The sequence below is a fragment of the Lonchura striata genome, chromosome 14 (assembly GCF_046129695.1).
Source record: "Lonchura striata isolate bLonStr1 chromosome 14, bLonStr1.mat, whole genome shotgun sequence".
In the NCBI taxonomy this organism is placed as follows: domain Eukaryota; kingdom Metazoa; phylum Chordata; class Aves; order Passeriformes; family Estrildidae; genus Lonchura; species Lonchura striata.
Window position 1 is genome coordinate 12,944,872 of NC_134616.1, and position 19,037 is coordinate 12,963,908.

The window sequence follows — 19,037 nt, forward strand, 5'->3', positions numbered from 1 at the left end:
CGCCATTCGGGCTGCTGTATGCAGCTGAGGCCCCTCAGGGATGGGGAAAGCACATTATTGATCTGCTCCCTCACAGCTGGTATCAGCACTACATTATTTCCTAACATCAAGTCATTTTAAGTTGCCGCGATGGCACAAACACATTGATTAAAAATTAAAGCCAATGATGGCTCTCCCACAAACAGTACTTACTGTACCATGCTTATTCTGTCCTGGGAGGAGAATGAGAAAATAGCAGAAGACAGAATAATTTATAGTGATAAAATGGGTTACATTTTCATAAAAATTTTATTTTACTTTTTTTTTAAATAATTCAATGCACTGGCAGTATAATTAATCCCTCTATGAGAGACACGAATGTACCAGTTCAACCAATATTATTTATACAGAGACATTGTGTTTAAAAACAACAAAAGTACATTTAAAATGTTTGTACATAAAGTATTACTGTTATTTCTTTTTTTTTCTGAAGAAGGAACAAATGTAAACAAAATGCATAATTGTGCAACACGTTGGAAATACAAAGCAAAACAGGCAAGATACAATTTTATACATATAAAGCAAAAGAAATCAAACTTTTATAACTATACAACATTTCAGTAATTGCTTGACAGTTTAACAGTTACCTTGGTCTGTACAAAACATCTTAACTTATACTTAAAACTTTACAAGAATAACATGCTTGTTCAGAACAAAGACACCTTGTGGAATTGCAATGATTATTGATATGATACTTGCACAAATGAGAAAAAGAAGAGGCTACTTCAATAGTAAATAAAAAGTAAGAACATAAGAACGTAAGGTAAAAGGCCATTTAGTAAACCATAATCAAATTCCAATAGCTAATTAAGTTGCACTGCAATGCAGAAATTAAATCTGACTTTTGCTGGAAGACCATAAGGTCATAATGTTGCTCTATTTCCAGGAACCAGAAGAAAGCATATATAAATTTTCCTGATATTTTGGTTAATTATACATGCGCACGCACACACACACACAAAAGAAAAAAAAAGGCAAAAAAATAGTATTTGTCACAACAGCCAGAAATGGTGGGTGAGAGAACCCACAGACTAGACTACTCCCAACATGGCAGGGTTAAAAAATCAGGACAGCTAGAAAGAGCAAACAGCCACCAAGTTTGCCGGGATTGCTTTTCCTGAACCTTAGTTGTATTTTGCTTTTTTTTCCCCTAAAAGACAGGAAGAAACTTGAATTGAGTTGAGCCATTCCAAAAATTCTGGGAGTGCCACAGCCAAGCCAAAACACAAACTGAAGGAGAGCTCAAAACCAAAGCAAAACATCACCAGATCTTTGACTTGTTTTTATATTCTGTGATGGTATGTCCTAGACCTTTTGAATGTGGATTTAAAAAAAAACAGCATTTAAGATTCAGTAGAAGATATGCAATCCAGAGATGTCAAAAATACAGACAGGAATAAGTTATACAATATTTTATGGAAATACAAGGACTGTCATCTTGGATAAAATGTACATAATTTTTAAGTGTCCTCAAATGATACATATGGCTAAAATTAAACTCCTGATTGCAGCAACCTAACATATTCAGTGCCTGCTTCTGCAATCTGTGTGCTGAGCAGCAATTCACACAGTTACTGCTGTGGACTTCAGTGGAGCAACCTTCCAACCAGGATGCTCAGGGGAAGAATAGCAGAATTGGGCCTAGATAAATATTTGCCATGACTTCTAAATGTACAGAACCCAACTGGCTTAGAAAAAACACTTTAGCCTGCTGCAATGTCTTTGAGCTAAAGTAACAGATTCCGTCTCTAGACTGAGAGCATTTATGACATGTCTGAATTTATTTGCCATTTTTCTATGCAAGCTAATGCTGATGCCAGTAAATATTTAAACTGGTAGGTAATGAAATTGCAACATGCCTTTAGTTAAACCCAAAACATATGCAAGCCTAGATGGCAAGCAGAAATTACCCTCCATTTTTTTTGGCAGGGATTATCTAGTACTGAATTGGAATAGTTCAATATATGCTCAGCCTCAGTGTGCATTTATAGAGCTGCATTAGGGCATGCAGCACAGTGTGGAAAGGGAGAGGACTGGTTTTTCAGCTGGTGTAAAACAGCACTGGCATCCACAGAGCTACTTAGAGGCACATCAGCTGAAGCTTTGGCCCACAGTCATCAGAAACATGCAGCCATCACTCTGTATGAAAAGTGCAGAGTGAGGTGTAATCGACATCAATCAGAAGATGCTCTGCTCGTCTCGTTTCTGAAAACAAAATCTCTAGACTTGTGGTCTAAAGCAGTTTTATGACGTGCTGTACACGGCATAGCTTTGCAAAGTACACTACTTCTTCACAAGCAAGGATTATGGTATGTTAATTATTTCAGTGCCATGATCAGTTAAAAGGCATGATGATAAAAGGTTTGGGAGTCTATCTGCATAGAGACAAACTGGCAAAAATTAGTCTGGGATTAGAGGGTTTGCTCCTTGGTGTGTGCATATTGGATGAACTCCACTAAAATCAGTACTCCTTTACCAGTTTAGAGCAACTGAAGAACTTGTACTCTACCTCTGTTATCAATAAAACATTTGTGTTGCTGTTCACAATCCAGTTCTTTCATAAATTCAAGGGTAAATGTCTCCTGCCAGTGGGTCAAAGCTTTGCCGTGTCCACGCCATTGTTACTTGTCATGAAGTCAGTGGTGGTTTCCCTGGGCCAGGGCTGAGTCAACACATGGTCTGGTTGAAGAGCAAATCTGCTTGCAGTTATTCCAGCTCTAGTACGCAGACCTTGAACTACTTTCACTGAGATGAGTGCCCAGCCAGAACAAAAATGGATGGAATTCCATTCAATTAATTGGGTTTATGCAACTTAAGTTCTGGCCTAATACACACAACTCCAGTAAGGCTATGCCATTAAGCTCTGTAAGACTTGCACTAATGCCACATGACAGAAGAATTTGGTCCCATGAATTCCACCAGTTGAGCCAAGTTACTTTACATTTGCTAAGCTCAAATTTTGGTCCACTGTAGCTACTGCTGTTCAATAAAACAATTAAATTCACCTCAGAATCTGACCTTCCTTTGAATTCTGAGAAGATAACGGAGTGGAAATTAGGGCTATCTATACTTGAAGGGTCTTTCAATGGTATTACAATAGGGTGACACTCACACAGCTGTGAGTAAATTTATATCTAGCACAGAGAGCTTATGAAACTTGCAGATAGAGTAACTCAGTTAAAATCAAAGAAGAAAACAAGCCTCAAACAGCTGCATTGTCCACTCACATGACTTTTTAGACTGGCATCAGTGGGACTCAGTTGGAGTCCTGTAAACACGAGTGGTCCTGTGGACACCAAGAATTAAATTCCACAAATTAAATTAAATCTGTGTTCAGTGGGTATGGACTGAGTTCTACGCTGTCACCGTGTGCATGGCTCCTGTCAGCTTGACTGGCATTTCCAGATGCAGTGCAAGTGCAAATGAGTGCTCCCATCCCAGTCCACCTGCAGCTGCAGAGACAAAGACCCGAAAGCGATGCAGAGCCACAGCTCTGCTCACCCAGGCAGTGGGGCTGGGGTCCCTTGGCCCTCCTGGGCACAGCACTGCTCCCCCAGCACAGTGGGCAGGGCTGTGTGGGGCTCCAACCACCCAGACTGCAGTAGTCCAACACCCAGAGCAGGCTGAGGGCTCAGGAACTCCCTGTGGCTCCACAGCCTGTGGGAAGCAACATCAGGTCACACAATGCTGCCCACGGTGGCTGCCGGGCCTTTGGGCTTGGTCCTTGCTTCTTTGTAAAAATAAAGTAAAAATAATGGTTTAACTGGATGGTGACTTCAGGGTGGTGACCAGAATTACCTCTGTGTGACATGAGGTGGCACTCTGAGGTGCGTTGAAGAATTGGGAGTGGTGGTGCTGTATTCTGATTTCACAGGATACCATGGTATAGGTATTATTTTGCAGGACACATCAACAGTAATAAATCCCCTTTCCCAAGAAGCACACTCAGCTTAAATTCACAATGCCAGACCACAGCAGCTTGCCCCAATTTCTTTAAACCACTCTTGACATTTTTACCATTGCCTAATATCATTACAGTGCCAGTGAGCTGCCTGACATGTCACTACACACCCTGTGATTCTGGGAACAGCTTTTCATCACAGTATTTCTGCTGCAGTGCCTCCTGATGAGGCCAGGTTTGATTTTCATGTGACACCAGTTTTATGTAGTAACTCATCTGCACCTGAATTGGCTCTCATCTCTCTACAGAGCCACATCCTCCCCCAAGTTGAACACAAGATCTGAATGCAATCTATCCTGACTTCAGCAGCGACCACAAGAGGTTTAAAGTGGTGTGAGATGATCAGAATCCCTGATCCTGGAAGACAAAACATCTCAAAAACAAAATGGCTTAAGGAAAGCTATGAAGTCCATCAGAAAGGCAGGTCTGACAAGGGTACTGGGGAGAAGATGACTGCTTTAAGTCAGGCAGGAACGTTTTGCATTCAGTGGCAGAGAGGTTTCAGTAATGAAGGAGACCCTAATAGCTTTTAGCCTATAAATTTAGGCTAAATATCAAGTGATATAACCAAAATATGCCCCCATACAGACATATCTTTTTAGACAACAGAGAATGCCTGTATGCACTGGTGTGCTCAGGTTATATAATGGAAGTTCAGGAGGATTACTGGAAACTGAGGAATTGAGCTCTCCCAGCATTAGGTTTTATTTGTTTTTATATTTTTGTTTATATATTTTTATATTGTATTTATAAAGTAGCATGCAAAGTAAAGCTGGAAGATGTCATAAGAACAAGTAGATTAGTTTTCCATCTTCATCCCCTTTGCCTCACTCCCAGTGTATTCAGGTGAGGTCAGCGAGATGCTGAGAGGGAAAGGCCCTTTGCAAAGATCCCTTGGTCTGCAGCCTGCCTAAAGCTGGGACACTTCTACACTTGTTCCAGAATGGCAATTTAATTTTCTTTGGTGACTTGTTAAATATTTTGTCATTCTTAAAACTTCAAGACACTGGTCTATGGCAAATGAGTTACACAGCACATTCATTCTTACACTGACTTTAGGGACCACAGGACTAAAATGACAGGGTTGTTGCTACTTCCTGCACACTTCATTGTCTGCAAGAGGCAGTAGATGCAAACAGGACTATGCACAAACTGCAGAGGAACACTTGAATAATGCCACTACCACTTGCAGTGGTAGGACTGTTTTCTGTTCACAGCTACCATATCTTTTCTCCTGTGCTATGAAGTAATGAGCAGGAGCTTTCTGCTGCAAATCTACACATAAATCCACACAGATGTGTACACACACTCACACTCATGGGCTTGCTTCAATGCTGCACTGAGTTTCTCCTGAACTCCAAGTAATGAAGTATGTTAATACTAAAGTCAGAATCCCTACCAGCCCCATTTTTGTTATCTGTTAATTTACACTCACAAAAGTAATAATTTGATTTAGACAGCATTAAATGCTGATAAAAACTCACTGAAACAGTTTTTTTCTAAAGTACCTAACAACATCGGTGAATATAAACCATCATAACAGAAGACCATAATAAAATCTGTGAATTTTAAAAAAGCATGGAAATTAAATTCCAGATTCAATTGGTGTATTTTGTTTCTTTAGGAGGAATGAAGATCTCCAATCCTATTTTTTAAAATCTCCCACATAACTATCAACAGATCTGTCTCTACTTTTCAAAGGAGATAATTTATAAATGAGGCATTTTTTTTCACAGAGAGAATATTTCAATAATTGAAAGTCCAAAGAACATGTAAGAAAAAGTGAAATTAAAATGCAAGCTGTGAAAATTTCCACCAACATGATCAGTAAAAGGCTTTCCTTCAGCTCCCTGCTCTTGAGCACCCAACACACATCCCATGGCTGGAGATGTTCACTGCACTTGGAGCTGGATATTCTGCCTGCACATTGTCAAATACTTAAGACCTGCTGCAGCCCTTGAAGTGGAGGTTAAGTGCTATGTAAATGCCTCTCTTGAGCATTTAGGAATTTGCTGCCCTTGGGTCTTTCACCCAAAATTCCTGAGCTTAGTCCTTTACAGGCCTGCTCCCTTCACTGCTGAACTCTTGATATTGCTCCAAACCTTTTCAGGCATGGGTCACAGATGACAGTCTTGTCAGTTCTGGCAGTGTTCTACAAAGCTTGGTGTCCTTCTTAAATCCAGCTACAGAAGTCAAGAGATTCTATCACTGTTCCAGTTTATCACCATTAAAAAGAAATGTGTCAGTTCCAGCCCTTGGCATGCTTGTAAAATGCCTGAAAATGTGTAATGAAACCAATCCCAAAGCTCACCATCCAGAAGGCAATACAGGAACCAAAGAGTTTATTTAAAAAAAAACAACTAAAACCAAACTACAATTTTAAGCCAATCTTGTAATTTTTGGTGCTCGGTTAATGAGTTAGAAAGCCTGAATTGGGTAGTTTTAAGTGCAGACACTGCAAATGCCCAAGCACAGACATGCTGCTTCCCCATGGACTGAAACAAACAAACAATCTTATTTGATTAGCTCTGCTGGAAGTAATATTTTAAGGGGTAAAATGATTCCACGAAGATGACATGTTGGCAATTTAAATGAGATTAATATAGTGCCTGTAAAAGTGCAATAATCCTTAATAACTAACCCAAAAGAAGCATCATCCCCAGGGATAAGACAGCAATTTACTCTCCATATTTAATTTGTTTCTAAGCTGCTTTTGAAACAAGACTGCTAAACAGTAAGTTGGCTTGTGATCCTAGACTTGACTGCTGGACTTATTATCATCATGCCATTGATTCAACATACATTTCAACCTCAGTCACAGGATACAAACTCAGGAGGGCTAATTCCTTAAGCTGTTCAAGCAAAAGACTGTGAACATGGGGTAAATTTAGAGATAGGAACCTGTTTACCACAAGCAACAGGAAAAAGATAATATGTGGTGATCACTGAGCGACTGCAGCAAACTCTGAAGAGTTCTGTGCCTGAAGACTGTCTTTCAAGACATTGCTATTCCTTGTAAATGCATGGAAGTCTTGGATTTCAATCTACATTAAAGGAGCAAGTGATGACAATGCACTTCATTAGACTGAATAGTTACTTGCAAAAAGAATGGAAAACTCTGGCTTATGACAAAACCAGCCCAAACTTAGGCCATCTAAAGTACCCAACCTGTTAAAAAAAATATTTCAAATTTTTCATTTTCTTTTTCTTTAAAAAAACACCGACCACCACCATTCATCTACATTTCTGAATAGTTCTCACTGGTTTTATTCATTAGCTGCTGGGGCCAGAGTTGGCGTGACCAATGTGTCAGATTCAGGTTTCATCTCTGTTACTGAAACCCTCAGAGAACAGATAAGGGTGAATCAAACACTTTAGGAACAGGAATGTGCAGATAATACAGGATGGACATGTTCTGCAAATGTCCTTTGCAGAAAACCCTACACTGGATGATTTCTCTAATGATGCATGTTGGCTGTGTTTACAATACAGTTTTGTGGAATAAAATGTTAGGAATTATTGATTTTTAAGAAAAAGTACTACTACAGGGAGCTAATATGCAACAGCTACAGAAATGTTTGTCTTAAATGTGCACTGGGCAGAGTCCTTAAACTGCTCTTATTGCAAATATCCAAGGCCTGCTCTAAAAATCTTAACAGTCTGAACCTTTTAAATGCAAATTTGTCCTATTTATCTGGTCACAACCCAGTGAGTAGAATCCAATAACTCACCAGATTAAAGAATATACAGGTTTATAAAGCAGAAGGTAATTGCAATTAACTAATATCTGGATGGCATTTAATACACATATTGTATTATTTCAATGAGATGAGACAGAATAATATTTACATTGCTATGAGGATTTTCTGTTTATAGAAATGGAATTTACAGTTCAGTAAGGTATGCAGGCGTTATATCAAGAATGAGATGAGACCATTTAAAGTCTTGTGAATTATTGATATAAATTCATTTTGTTTTGTTTCATGCACCAGCGCTTCTTTCAGTGGCTCCAGAAGAGCAGTGCAGTTTATAACGGGGAAAAAAATAAGAGGAAAGAGCAAATGTGAAATGGTGCAGTTTATTCACAATTGCTTTGAAATTCTATCTGAATTGTCTCATTATTATTCACGCATTAGAGGAATGGTCCAAAACATGACAGCATGGGTAAAGAGATGCAGAGCTTGGAGAAAAGGTAATCTGACTGAAGTATTCATGGCCATTATTAAACAAATGTTATATTGCTTTTGGGTAAATCTGGTGATTTTATTTAATTTGACATTGTTTTCAAGATAGCAAGATAATACTGTTCGTTTCTAACGCTATGAAATGAACAAAACAGGTGAAAATTGATGCCACATGGAATTATAATGTTTCAACAGTAGCTGGTTAGTTAAACTTCTAGATAGTTAATGACGAATCTGCATACACTTATTAATGGACTTTTACATACAATATCAATGCTTAGAGTGCAGCAGTCCTGTTAAAATCTGCTTTCAGTGAGTCACTATGCAAGGAGAGATTGTTCTATGAAAAAAAATCTTGGATAGGTATTTGTTTGAGACTAAACAGTAAAACAGAAAGAAAATTCACAGATCTAGTATAGGAATGGTAGATAAGACTAAGAAAGCTAATATTTTGAAACTGCCTAAAAACTGCAAGAAATTTTGCTGCCTATTGAAATTATTAAGCCAACAATAAACAGGAAGAATGGAATATCAAAACCTCATTGCATAGTGTGTCATCATTCTTTAATGAGGCATTCCTTCAACCTTTTACCTCTTAACACCTTTGGTGATCTTACATTATGTACCTGTAAGATATTCAACATTCTCTTTTAGAGATTAAACCCATAGGGAGTATGAAATCTTAGGAATGTACTGAGTCAGGTAATGATGCCAGAATTAAGCGTCGAAAAGCTTGGTTCAGGTTCAGAAGATGATTTTGAGTGAATAGCTATAACTTCTACTAATTTATTTCAGAAGGGACTTCTCATATATACCCTCAAATATTTAAGACGCTTTGTACTATTTCTCAGGAATCCATATCTTCTCAAAGTGCTTTTTTTTGTTTTCACTTGAAGGCAGCATGGACTTAAAACAACACTGCAGGGAATGTACCGTTCCATAAAGCACATAAGGATGGCAGGATCCAGGAGACACAAGGCATAGAAAATTGTCAAAGATGATTAGATGGTACAACACATACTGCTCTTGAGTCATAAGTTTCATTTATGGTGACTTCTACTTCCAATAGATAGGATATTAAAAAAGGCAATAAAAATGAAGTTACATGAATAAACTTCCAAAAATGAGTGGAGTTCCACCAGTGATCGTCTCTGCGCTGGTAGAGGTAGAAGAATGGGGATGTCATGAACAGGGCAGCAGTCACTACAACAAATGAGCCTCAATGCGGAGCCAGTGGAGTCCCTGGCGAACGTAACGAACCAGATTGGTCATACTGCTGTGTTGTGTTAAGGGTCCCATCACTGAGTCCAGCTCTACAAAGAACTCTGCAATACACAAGAAACAGAAGCAATTTCTCAGGCAGTGGTACAGAAATAAGAGGTATCACCATGATTTCCCACTCAGAAGCAGCACAGTGCAATTGGTGAGTTCTAAAGACAGTTGTGCACATGAGCATATGGTGAATAAGACAGAATTTAAATGACAACAATATATTGAGACAAACCAAATTAGATTATCCATGCTGGAAGTCTACCACAGGATGGTATGAGTGGTTGCCAGTAGTCTGACTTTAACTCTGATCATCTGCGCTGTCAGTTTTTCAAGATTACATTTGCTGACTGTATGATTTAAATAGCTGGAAATGAAATCTTACATTACCTTTCCATGCTGTACTCTTTCCCAGACATGAAGGGCTAGACTGGATCTTTCCAGATTAGAAGACCTTTCTTGCTCTTTTGCCCACCCTCTCATTTCTGTTGCTGACATTGCAGCACTTTTGGCCCTCTGCTCACTCTGCTGCAGCTGCAGACCCCAGAGGATGAGTGTGGGGTGGGAGCCAGGGAGGAAGAGCAGACAGACAACACAGGAGGAAAGTAACTCCTTGGAGAACGGGAACCTCTAAGGGGGAACAATCCCAGCCCTGGGATTCCTGGTTGGGAAGGGTTAACAGGAGGTCACTAAACAGAGAGCCCCAGTTAGGAAGTGACACACCAGTTTACTTTATGTCATGTGTTAGATGCTCTCTGGGTGAAAGACTAATCCTGTTAGGGCCAACAGACCTTTCCTAATTGCTGTCAATGGAGAACTGAATTGTGTCCTGTATTCTCCCACAGTTCTTTATGCTCGCTGGGGCACAGCCATTCCCACACATACAACACTTGCACTATATTTAGGCAAGTGGGAACCCGCTCTCAGTTAAAGCCCCTCAGAGCTCAGATAACAACCAACAGTCACAGAAAGGAATGGCTGAGCCCTCACATTCTCACCCTGTCTGCAATCCAGTGCACTGAGCCAGCCAGCACTGCATTGGCTGCACTTCAAGAAAGCAGATGCTGGGTACAAAATCATTATCAGTACTTTCTTCAGCGAGTAAGTGCTGCTTTGAGGTCTTCTATCCAAGTATTGACAGCCTGACCCTGGTCAGCTTGGGAGCTACAGCAGTATCAGAGCACAAAGTGATTTGGCTGGAGGCAAGCATAATGAGAGCTCAGGGCTAGCACCAGTGCTGTTGAGATGCTGCAGCAAGCAGCTACTTTTAATCTTCCTTTCTCTGTCTTTCATTCATCTCCTCCAGTGTATAATCAATACATTTTGATGAAATAGTGCACTATCTTGCTTGAATTCTAGAGATCTCATTCTAGGCTCAAATAAAGAGTAATTGCTTTAAACACTGAGAATTCACCTTAAAGCCTAATTTTGGGTTAATATTTCTGGAAAAAGCTACAAGCACTGAAGCCACTTAAAAAATTTATGCGTGAGAGAACAGGTCTTGCTCCCTACAGAGCTGGTAGTTTTCTACTGTAGAGAAGAAGTCCTGCTTTCTTCAGAAGCATAAAAAAAAGATCCGATCTTGTGAAGTCAGCTGAGAGTTTGATGTTATAGATGGTGAACAACACCACTTTAGGTGATCCAACACAAATCATCCCATGGGCTTGGGAAATCTGCAGTTTACTTTGGCCTGCTACAGACACAGATTTATGCCAAACTACATCTATTCTCCCCATACTCTCAACTCTGTGGACCAGGGGAAATTCCACCAGAGGTACATGGCAGTATGTTCCTGCTTTCATTTTCAAACCAGATCAGCTTGGCAGGTCACAGTTCTGCTGCTCTCCCTTTTGCTATGCATTTTTATTTCAATGGCACATCTTTTGTCAGGCTGACAAAGAAAGGCTTCTGTCTGCTGCTCTGAGCCAGCTGAACACGAGTCAAGTTCAAACTGGGGGCGTGCAGGCAGACTCAGAGAAGCACAAAATTTAAGGTGCACATCTCCTACAGTGCGGAGGAAATTCCTTGTGATTGTATGGACATGACCTAAGAAACATTTATGACAGCAGTAAGACCCAGAGGTAGTTGCTATTAGGTCACATCTCAGGACAGATCATCAAGGACATATTCTTAAGCAAGACACACCCTGTGATTCAGAAGACAACAGAAACAATTAGAGCTGACCACAAAAAACCCACCAAAGTGACTGAATCTGGTCAGGTTTGGTTTTGTTCTTTTTTTTTTTTTTAAGGAACTAAATTATTATCTTATCATGGATTCTTTGTAGGTGTGTGGGTTTTTTGGTTTTGACATCATTCTTATTTCAATGGGAGGGGGGAAAATCTCATTTTTCATAATGAACTGACTGCCCAATCTTCTGAGAGAGAGCCCAAATGATCACCTGGAACTCACTGCAGAGTCTGGGGTTTCCACTGTCCTGTTTGCTGTCATGGGGCAGTTTTGAACCCCCAGTCCACAAGCCAGTGCAGCAGAGCTTGGGCAGTGCAGCAAAGCTGAGACAGATGGCAAAGGTGGACTGGAGAAAGTGGTGAGTCCTGTTCCAGACAACCAGATAAGGGTGCTTTGAATTATTTGAGAGGTGCAGATGACATCTAGTGAAACAATTACAGCCAGTTTTCATGAAACACTGCACCATTTCTCACGTCAAAGTGTCTTGAATACATCCTTTTTTAAAGAGAATCTCTCATGTGGTGTGATGGAGACCTGCAGAGTACTACAACAGTTCTCATATACTTTTTGCTAAACCATGAATTTTTCAAATTGCAGTTTGTGTTTAAACATCCAACTTTAAATCAAGCACTTAATTAGAAATGAGGTATCTTTCCAGAAAATATATAAAGGCAGACATGCTACAGCATGTAGGAAACTCTGATCTCTCTCCAATGGTTTACAATACTTAAATGAAATTTGAAGTAACATGAACTTTGCATTCCCTGTAATGTGTCTGCAGGTTGTGAAACAAGATATGAAAGAACAGGTCACAACCTTAAATGCCTTGCTCATGTGAGGAACCCTTATTCATGCATCCAGTCCCAGTAAAGTCAGAGGGACTGCTCATCTGAATAAAGAGTATTCCTATATGGCTTTGCAGAATTGGGTTTATTTGATCATAAATCAAAATGAGAACAAAGAAGAGAGTAGGGAGGAAAATGCAGAAAGAGAATCAGCAGTTTTTTTCTCATCCAACTCTAGGACTGATAACAGCAGTGGCTGGGTACATTTTCTGTCTGCTGGCTGAATGCCTGAGCTATTTTGATTTAATACCAAGTAGAACATTTAACAACTCCACAACACACAGGGCTAATTACAAGATTATCACCATCTCTTCCTCCTATCAGGGCATCCTTCTGCATTCCCACTGTAACATTCTGCATTACATTTGACAGGGAATCGCTTTCACATTTTGTGAAAATGGATGCAGCTATGGAAAAAATCCAAAATGACTGTGCTGCTACTAAATTAATCAATGTGAACAAAGACAAGAAGCAGTGGGGAGGACTGGACAGAACTTCTATTATTGTTCCTCATCCAGGGATGGATCATTATGACCCACCATTCAGACATAAAACTCTATAAATCTCAAGCTCAGTTTCTCTAAATCAGTGGAAATTTGCCACTGACATTAATGGGAGTAAGATCAAACTGCATACAGCAAGCACATTTGTCAGGACAAGTCGGCCATCTGAAACCTCACTATAATTTAAGAGAATGAGCCAATTGATGATGAGACTATTTCCTAGTTAGGTTCTGTACCTCTAGTGTCAAAGGAAGCTTTCTTAGTGATTTGTGTAAGCCCAAAGCTAGAATCTGAATAATTACATTGTCATGGGGAAGTTCACAGCTGGCCAACAGCAGGCCAAATTTGTCCCTCAGTTATATCTCAGTCATTCCACTATACTTCATACAATCCAGTCACAAACTGCTTGACAAAATTCCTTTGAAATGACTGTGGTAAAGACTTACATTTTGTTGTTAGGAATAAACAAACAGATCTGCAACCCAGTCATAGGAGAGTCAAGGTCATGGCTTTCAGTGGACATCTCCTAATCGGACTCCCCACATAAACATAACATCTAGTGTTTGCTTATTATCCTAGCTAGCATTTTAATCGTCTTAAACCCATTGACAGAGCAATCTGAAAATAACCTCAGTGCTCTGTGAGAGGCTGAAACTGTGAACGAATTTGCAGACTTAAAAGCTCTCATCACTTGGGGCTTGTGTTCACTAAATTATTTGCCAGCTGCTCTGATAGCCCCATGTTCAGCGTGTGTTACACATCCCCCTCTGTGCCTGACAAGAGAAGATACGCATTGGCTACAGCGACCAGCAAGCAGATTTGGTCTGTTTGCTCAAGCTGTCACAGTTGTGCTCTTAGATGCGCTGGTTCTGGGTCCAGATCCAGAGAGCACAGCGAAAGTTAAAGCTGGGGAGCCAAAGGGGACACAGAAAGCAGAGAGGGCAGTACCTTTGTTCTCCTTGGTCAGCTTGTCAGCCATGTCCCAGTGCTCGTAGCTGCGCAGGACGTTGTTGGTGATGTTGACGTGGCTGGCAGCCATGTGGTGGATGCGCTGGGGGATGGTGATGGTCCCCGCCGAGGAAGAGCCGGCGGTGCCCGAGCTGCTCCCAGCAGAGCTGACGGGGGACGGGCTCAGGGACATGGGCGAGGGGGTTTCTGTGCTCCTGAAAGAGGCAGAGAGAGAGTCAGTGCCCCTCACACCCCCCACTTCGCTGCCATCCTAAATGCACTTGAAAAGTTAACTCCGCACCCCAGTAAAGGGGGAGCGTGCACTGGTACCTCCTGACTGCATGAGAAAGGACATCTTATAAACTGGGAATAACTGAAAATAAAAAGGGATTTAATTCACCCTTTAAATGAATCTGTTATTTAAAAAAAAAATCCATCATAAAAATAGAGCAATCTTTCAGAGAAAGAAGCATCTCATAGCTGTAATGATTTTTCTACCTACTGCCAGAAGCTGCAATGGCAGTTAGAAAACACTCAATGTACAATATTGGCTTATTATCAAAGTATTTTCTGGAAACCACAATGACAGTTTGCTCCAAAAACAGTCACCACAATAAGTAAAGAGCAAGGCTTAAAAGCACCCTGCAGAGCAGTATTAGGACCTGAGGGTACTGTAGGATTATGAATATCTCCATAGGATTCTTTAAGGCTATGGAGATTTGTTCTAATTGCCTACAGTTCATCCACACAGTTCTGCACAGCGCAGTGTTTTAAGTTACCTACTTAGTGAGGCACTAATGTTCTAATATAGATTTTCCTTTAATTCTAAGATCATCAATTAGGAATCACCTGCTGGCTGCAGGCAGTGCAGCGGTCAGCGCAGCACGCTCTTGTTTAGAGCTGTGTAGTGCTGAATGCTCACAGAACAGCTATTCTCTTTGAAAATACATAGGATCCTGGATTTGCTCAGGTTGGAAAATACCTTTAAGATCATTGAGTCAAACAGTTAATCCAAAACTATCAAGTCCACCAGTAGCCCATGTCCCCACACGCCATGTTGACATCAGGACACTTTCAAATACCTCCAGGGAAGGCAACTCAACCAAGTCCCTGGGCAGCCTATTCCAGTGTTTGATGACCCTTTTGGTGAAGAAATGATTCCTAATCTCCAATCTGAACCTCCCTTGGTACTACTTGAGGCTATTGTCTCATCAATCGTTACTTGGGAGAAATAAAAAAAGCTACCCTCCTGCCCAAGTTGGTGTCATCCACAAACTGACTGAGGGTACCCTCAATCCCCTTCAAGACCAAGGGGGCTTCAGATCATCAATAAAGATATGAAACAGTACCAAGCCCTGGGGAACATCACTGGTGACCAGCTCCAGCTGGATGTAATTTCATTCACCCATTTGGAAGCACTTGCCTAAACAAAAGCATTCTATTTGCTGTGGAATACACTTGAGATGCAGGGCCAAGACACTCCTGGCACTCTCTGCATGAAGCAAAGAGACCAAAACTCTCCAGACAGGGATGTTGCAACCCCTCCCTGGACATGCAGCTGTAGATGCCTCATGCTGTGCAACAGCATCAAGCTCAGTCACTGAGCCTGATCCAAAGCCCAGGACAGAAGGGCTTGGCCTCTTGGCTTTAAAGGCCACTGTCAATGGCCCTGCCTGGGCACAGACCTGCTGGCACCTCAAGGTGCTGCAGGACAGACTGACACGTCAGCACAGCCTTGGGCTGGAAGGCATCAATGGCAACAGCTTTTGCTGCAGATTTTCCAGCAGTGCCCTGCTATTACCTGTGCTCAACAACAGGCTCCTGCAATATACTCTTTTTCCAGAGCTGGAGATCACATTGATTTGGCAGCTTGTAGCTTTTTACCCAGCTTATGGGTTAGAGTTTAAGCATGTCCTAATGCACAAATGCTTTATTTTTAAGTCTCAGAACATCCTGGTTACCTGACTTGCCACAGTGTCTTTATTGTACAGAAGAGCTGAACTATACTAGATTAGGTCTGGGAGCAGTTAAAAATGATAAGTATCTGAGGAGACCAAAAGTATTTTGCTAGAGCCACTTACAACCAGCTGACGCACTTCTGCCAAATAAAGCACATTGTTCATTGGATTTACCCTGTTGTGCACAGCCATTATTACTGTGGTGAGTCTACTAAATCTCTGTATTTTGTGCTTTCTGTCGCTAGAGGTGGGAAACATTTCTGTAATGAAACCAGAGAAAATTTGTTTCATTGCCAGGATGGAACCTGGGCCAACTTTGTAGAGGTTCACAACCCTTTCAAACGAGTAGGAAGAAATTCCAGTAAGCCAAGCTGTGATTTTTGATGGATCTGAGATCCTGACTAGACTACACTCCATGCCAATTTGTTAAAAAAAATATTTAGGATTGCCCCACTGTCCCCCAATCCTGCACCAGGTTGCTGCTCCATCTCCAGTGATGCCATATGCCGGATGGTGTTCAGTCTTTTTTCTGTGGCATGTGAATTCTCTTCCCATCTGACACAGACTTGCAGGGGATTAAGAGAAAAATATAGAGCAAGTAGCCCTGGGGAAGGCAGAGCACAAGCTGCCAATGGCAGCACCAGGCCTGTGACAAACCTTGGAGGAACTAGGAGCCACCTGAGATAGACAGCAGCTCTGAGCCAGCTGGAGAGCTGTTCTCTTCTGAGACTCCACACAGAGGGGACACAATACCAGAGTATGGACTGTGGTCTCTGTGTGTTGGGACACAGGTGTCACAGTAATGCTGTTATAACATGGCCTTGTCACTCAGTTACTCTCACACGTCAAGTGCTTCCTGCTCTGAATAGAAGACAGAAATGTGCATTTTCACAGCTTTCCTTCCTTATCTCCAATGTTAGTGGGAAGATCAGCTGGGTGTTATGTTAGAAGTGATGCTGACCTGAAGGCTGGGTTTCTGCTGCCCACTTTGTGGTTAGACAAGAATTTTCTCCTCCAGTTAAAACCCACTTGTTCTCAATCCTGGACACCTAATAGCTCCTTTAAATAGAGAAGGAGATATCATCACCTGCAGAGCACACACTTCATAGGGGTCTATTATAGGACAGGAATAAAAGGATAACTTCTGCTCCATGAAATGGTTATGTACAAGCTCCTTCTTCAGGAACAAAAGAGATGTTATGCTCCAGTGGTCTACTCGATCACGAAAACTTAATGTTAACATTTATGTATTTTTATTACAATACAAGGTTTCACTGACACTTCAATGCCTGGAAAAACTGGCACATAATGAATAATTAAATTTAGTAGATGCTTTTCCAGTGTTAAAATATATTTTCAGTTTTTATTTAAAGTGATTTCTTATTTTATCACTTTAGCTTGTGTTACAATCTATACTTTAATAGCTCTATACATACATATTCAAAATAACTGAGTATTTGGGGTGTGTATCTATACTTATCTATACCCTAAAATATTTTTAAGTATTTGTGTCAATATTTCACTTAAACCAAAATGCTGGAATTTTTGGTTTTGCCCTGATTGAGTACAAAGTCTTTTTGAAAACTTCAGTTCTTGTTCTAAACTTCAACCCCTCCTTCTTTGTTTCCCTGGAGTGTCTAATAGTCATTTCTTCTTCTGAACCACCAGAAAGAGACCATTAACAATAATAATTTTCACCTAGAATTTAGCCTACTCAAATAAAGATGGATAAAAAGGTGAAGTCCTTCACCTTTGTTTTACTTCTGTCTGGATGTGTTACCAGGACAAAGAAGCAGGAGAAATGTGTGTCAGCTGGCAACAGCCATTGCAAGATAAAGGCAGGGATGCAGCAGCAATGCACCTCCACTGATCATAACTGCATTATCCTGACTTCATATCTGAGGTGAGGGTGTTTTAACGTTAATATGAAGCCACTGATAATTGGCTGACTAAGTGCCTTCACATTTTCACCACTATTATACCTTCAGTTTTATTAAACAGCACTTACCATATATCAATGAAATATTCATTGGTCTTTCATTGCTGAACGAATCATTGAAAAATCATTGCAATGAAGGTTAACTTTACTTTGGCTTCCTAAAGTGTCATGGTACTTGCCAGCTAATTAACTGATATTTTTATGGCCTTCATTTGGCTTGAGAAGTAAACTGGCAAAGAATTCAGCACATACCCACCATGTCTGGTTTTAGATTTAAGGAGGCTTTGCACACATGAAGGTGTGATTCACTCTCCCTTCCTGCCCACACTGGATGGCTCACAGGGGGATCTGACTTAGTCCAGAGGGAGCCCCTTGCCCCCACGAGCCCAAGGCAGCTCTATGATCAATTCTGTATACCAGAAGAACAGTTTCTACATGATACATGGTTGAAATATGCCTGCAGCTCCAAAAACACTGATCCCATGACCTGTCCTTTGCCTTTAGAGGCAGAAAAACACTTCCCCTCCTCTTGGAACCCCTTGTTTCCAGACAGAAGTACTCAGCAGAAAATACTCACTTTCCATTGCCGCCCCAAGGTGAGGGGGCCTGTGAGGCTTTTGAAGAGTTCTGTAAGCACAAAACAAAAATGTAAATACAGGTGATGCAAGTATATGAATACTGATGACACAAGGCTCAACATTCCCCCTTTTCATTGCAAGAGCTACAGTGCATGGAGCAGAAAAGCTCTGCACACTGGTCCCATAATTAAGTGCCTGGTGGATGATTTGGTAGGTTCCAACCAGTAGCTTGAAAATCATTTGATGAAAGAGAGAATAAATTCCAGTAAAAGTAGACGTAGGTCACAAATAAGTGGTTAAATTACCACTGAAACTTATTCTACAAAATAAGTTTTTCAGAGTGAAAATGACTGCTTATCTTTAGAGGGACCTTCAGTATTTTAATAAGAAATAAAAATAATTTGGCTTGATGCTTTAATGAAATTGATCCCTCCCAAGTTGCTTAGGGAAGGTGGCTTGGGATTCAGATAGTATTATAAATAAAAATTTTAGTAAGGATCTGCTTGAATACTTTTGTTTTTATATATTTTAGTGGCACAAATTGACTTTCCTTACCTGCTTACTCATTCTGCCTTTCACGTCTGTGTAGCACCTTGTAAAACCCTGTACAAAAAGATTGCCGA

The 19,037-nt window shown here is 40.7% G+C and overlaps 1 protein-coding gene across 6 annotated transcripts in view; it reads right to left on the reverse strand.

The window, feature by feature from the left end:
• Positions 1–269: 269 nt before the first annotated feature.
• Positions 270–19,037, reverse strand: part of AFF2 (ALF transcription elongation factor 2) — a 332,507-nt gene continuing 313,739 nt past the window's right edge. For 5 of the 6 annotated variants that reach the window (XM_021547866.2, XM_021547869.3, XM_021547868.2 and 2 more), the window contains exons 19-22: positions 18,970–19,017; positions 18,414–18,463; positions 13,940–14,154; positions 270–9,509 (exon numbers count right to left, since the gene is read on the reverse strand). In XM_021547866.2, coding sequence (XP_021403541.2) covers positions 9,388–9,509; positions 13,940–14,154; positions 18,414–18,463; positions 18,970–19,017 — 435 coding nt within the window. In that variant the 3' untranslated portion in view covers positions 270–9,387. The remainder of the gene's footprint in view (positions 9,510–13,939; positions 14,155–18,413; positions 18,464–18,969; positions 19,018–19,037) is intronic. The other variant, XM_021547870.3, reaches the window with a different exon arrangement.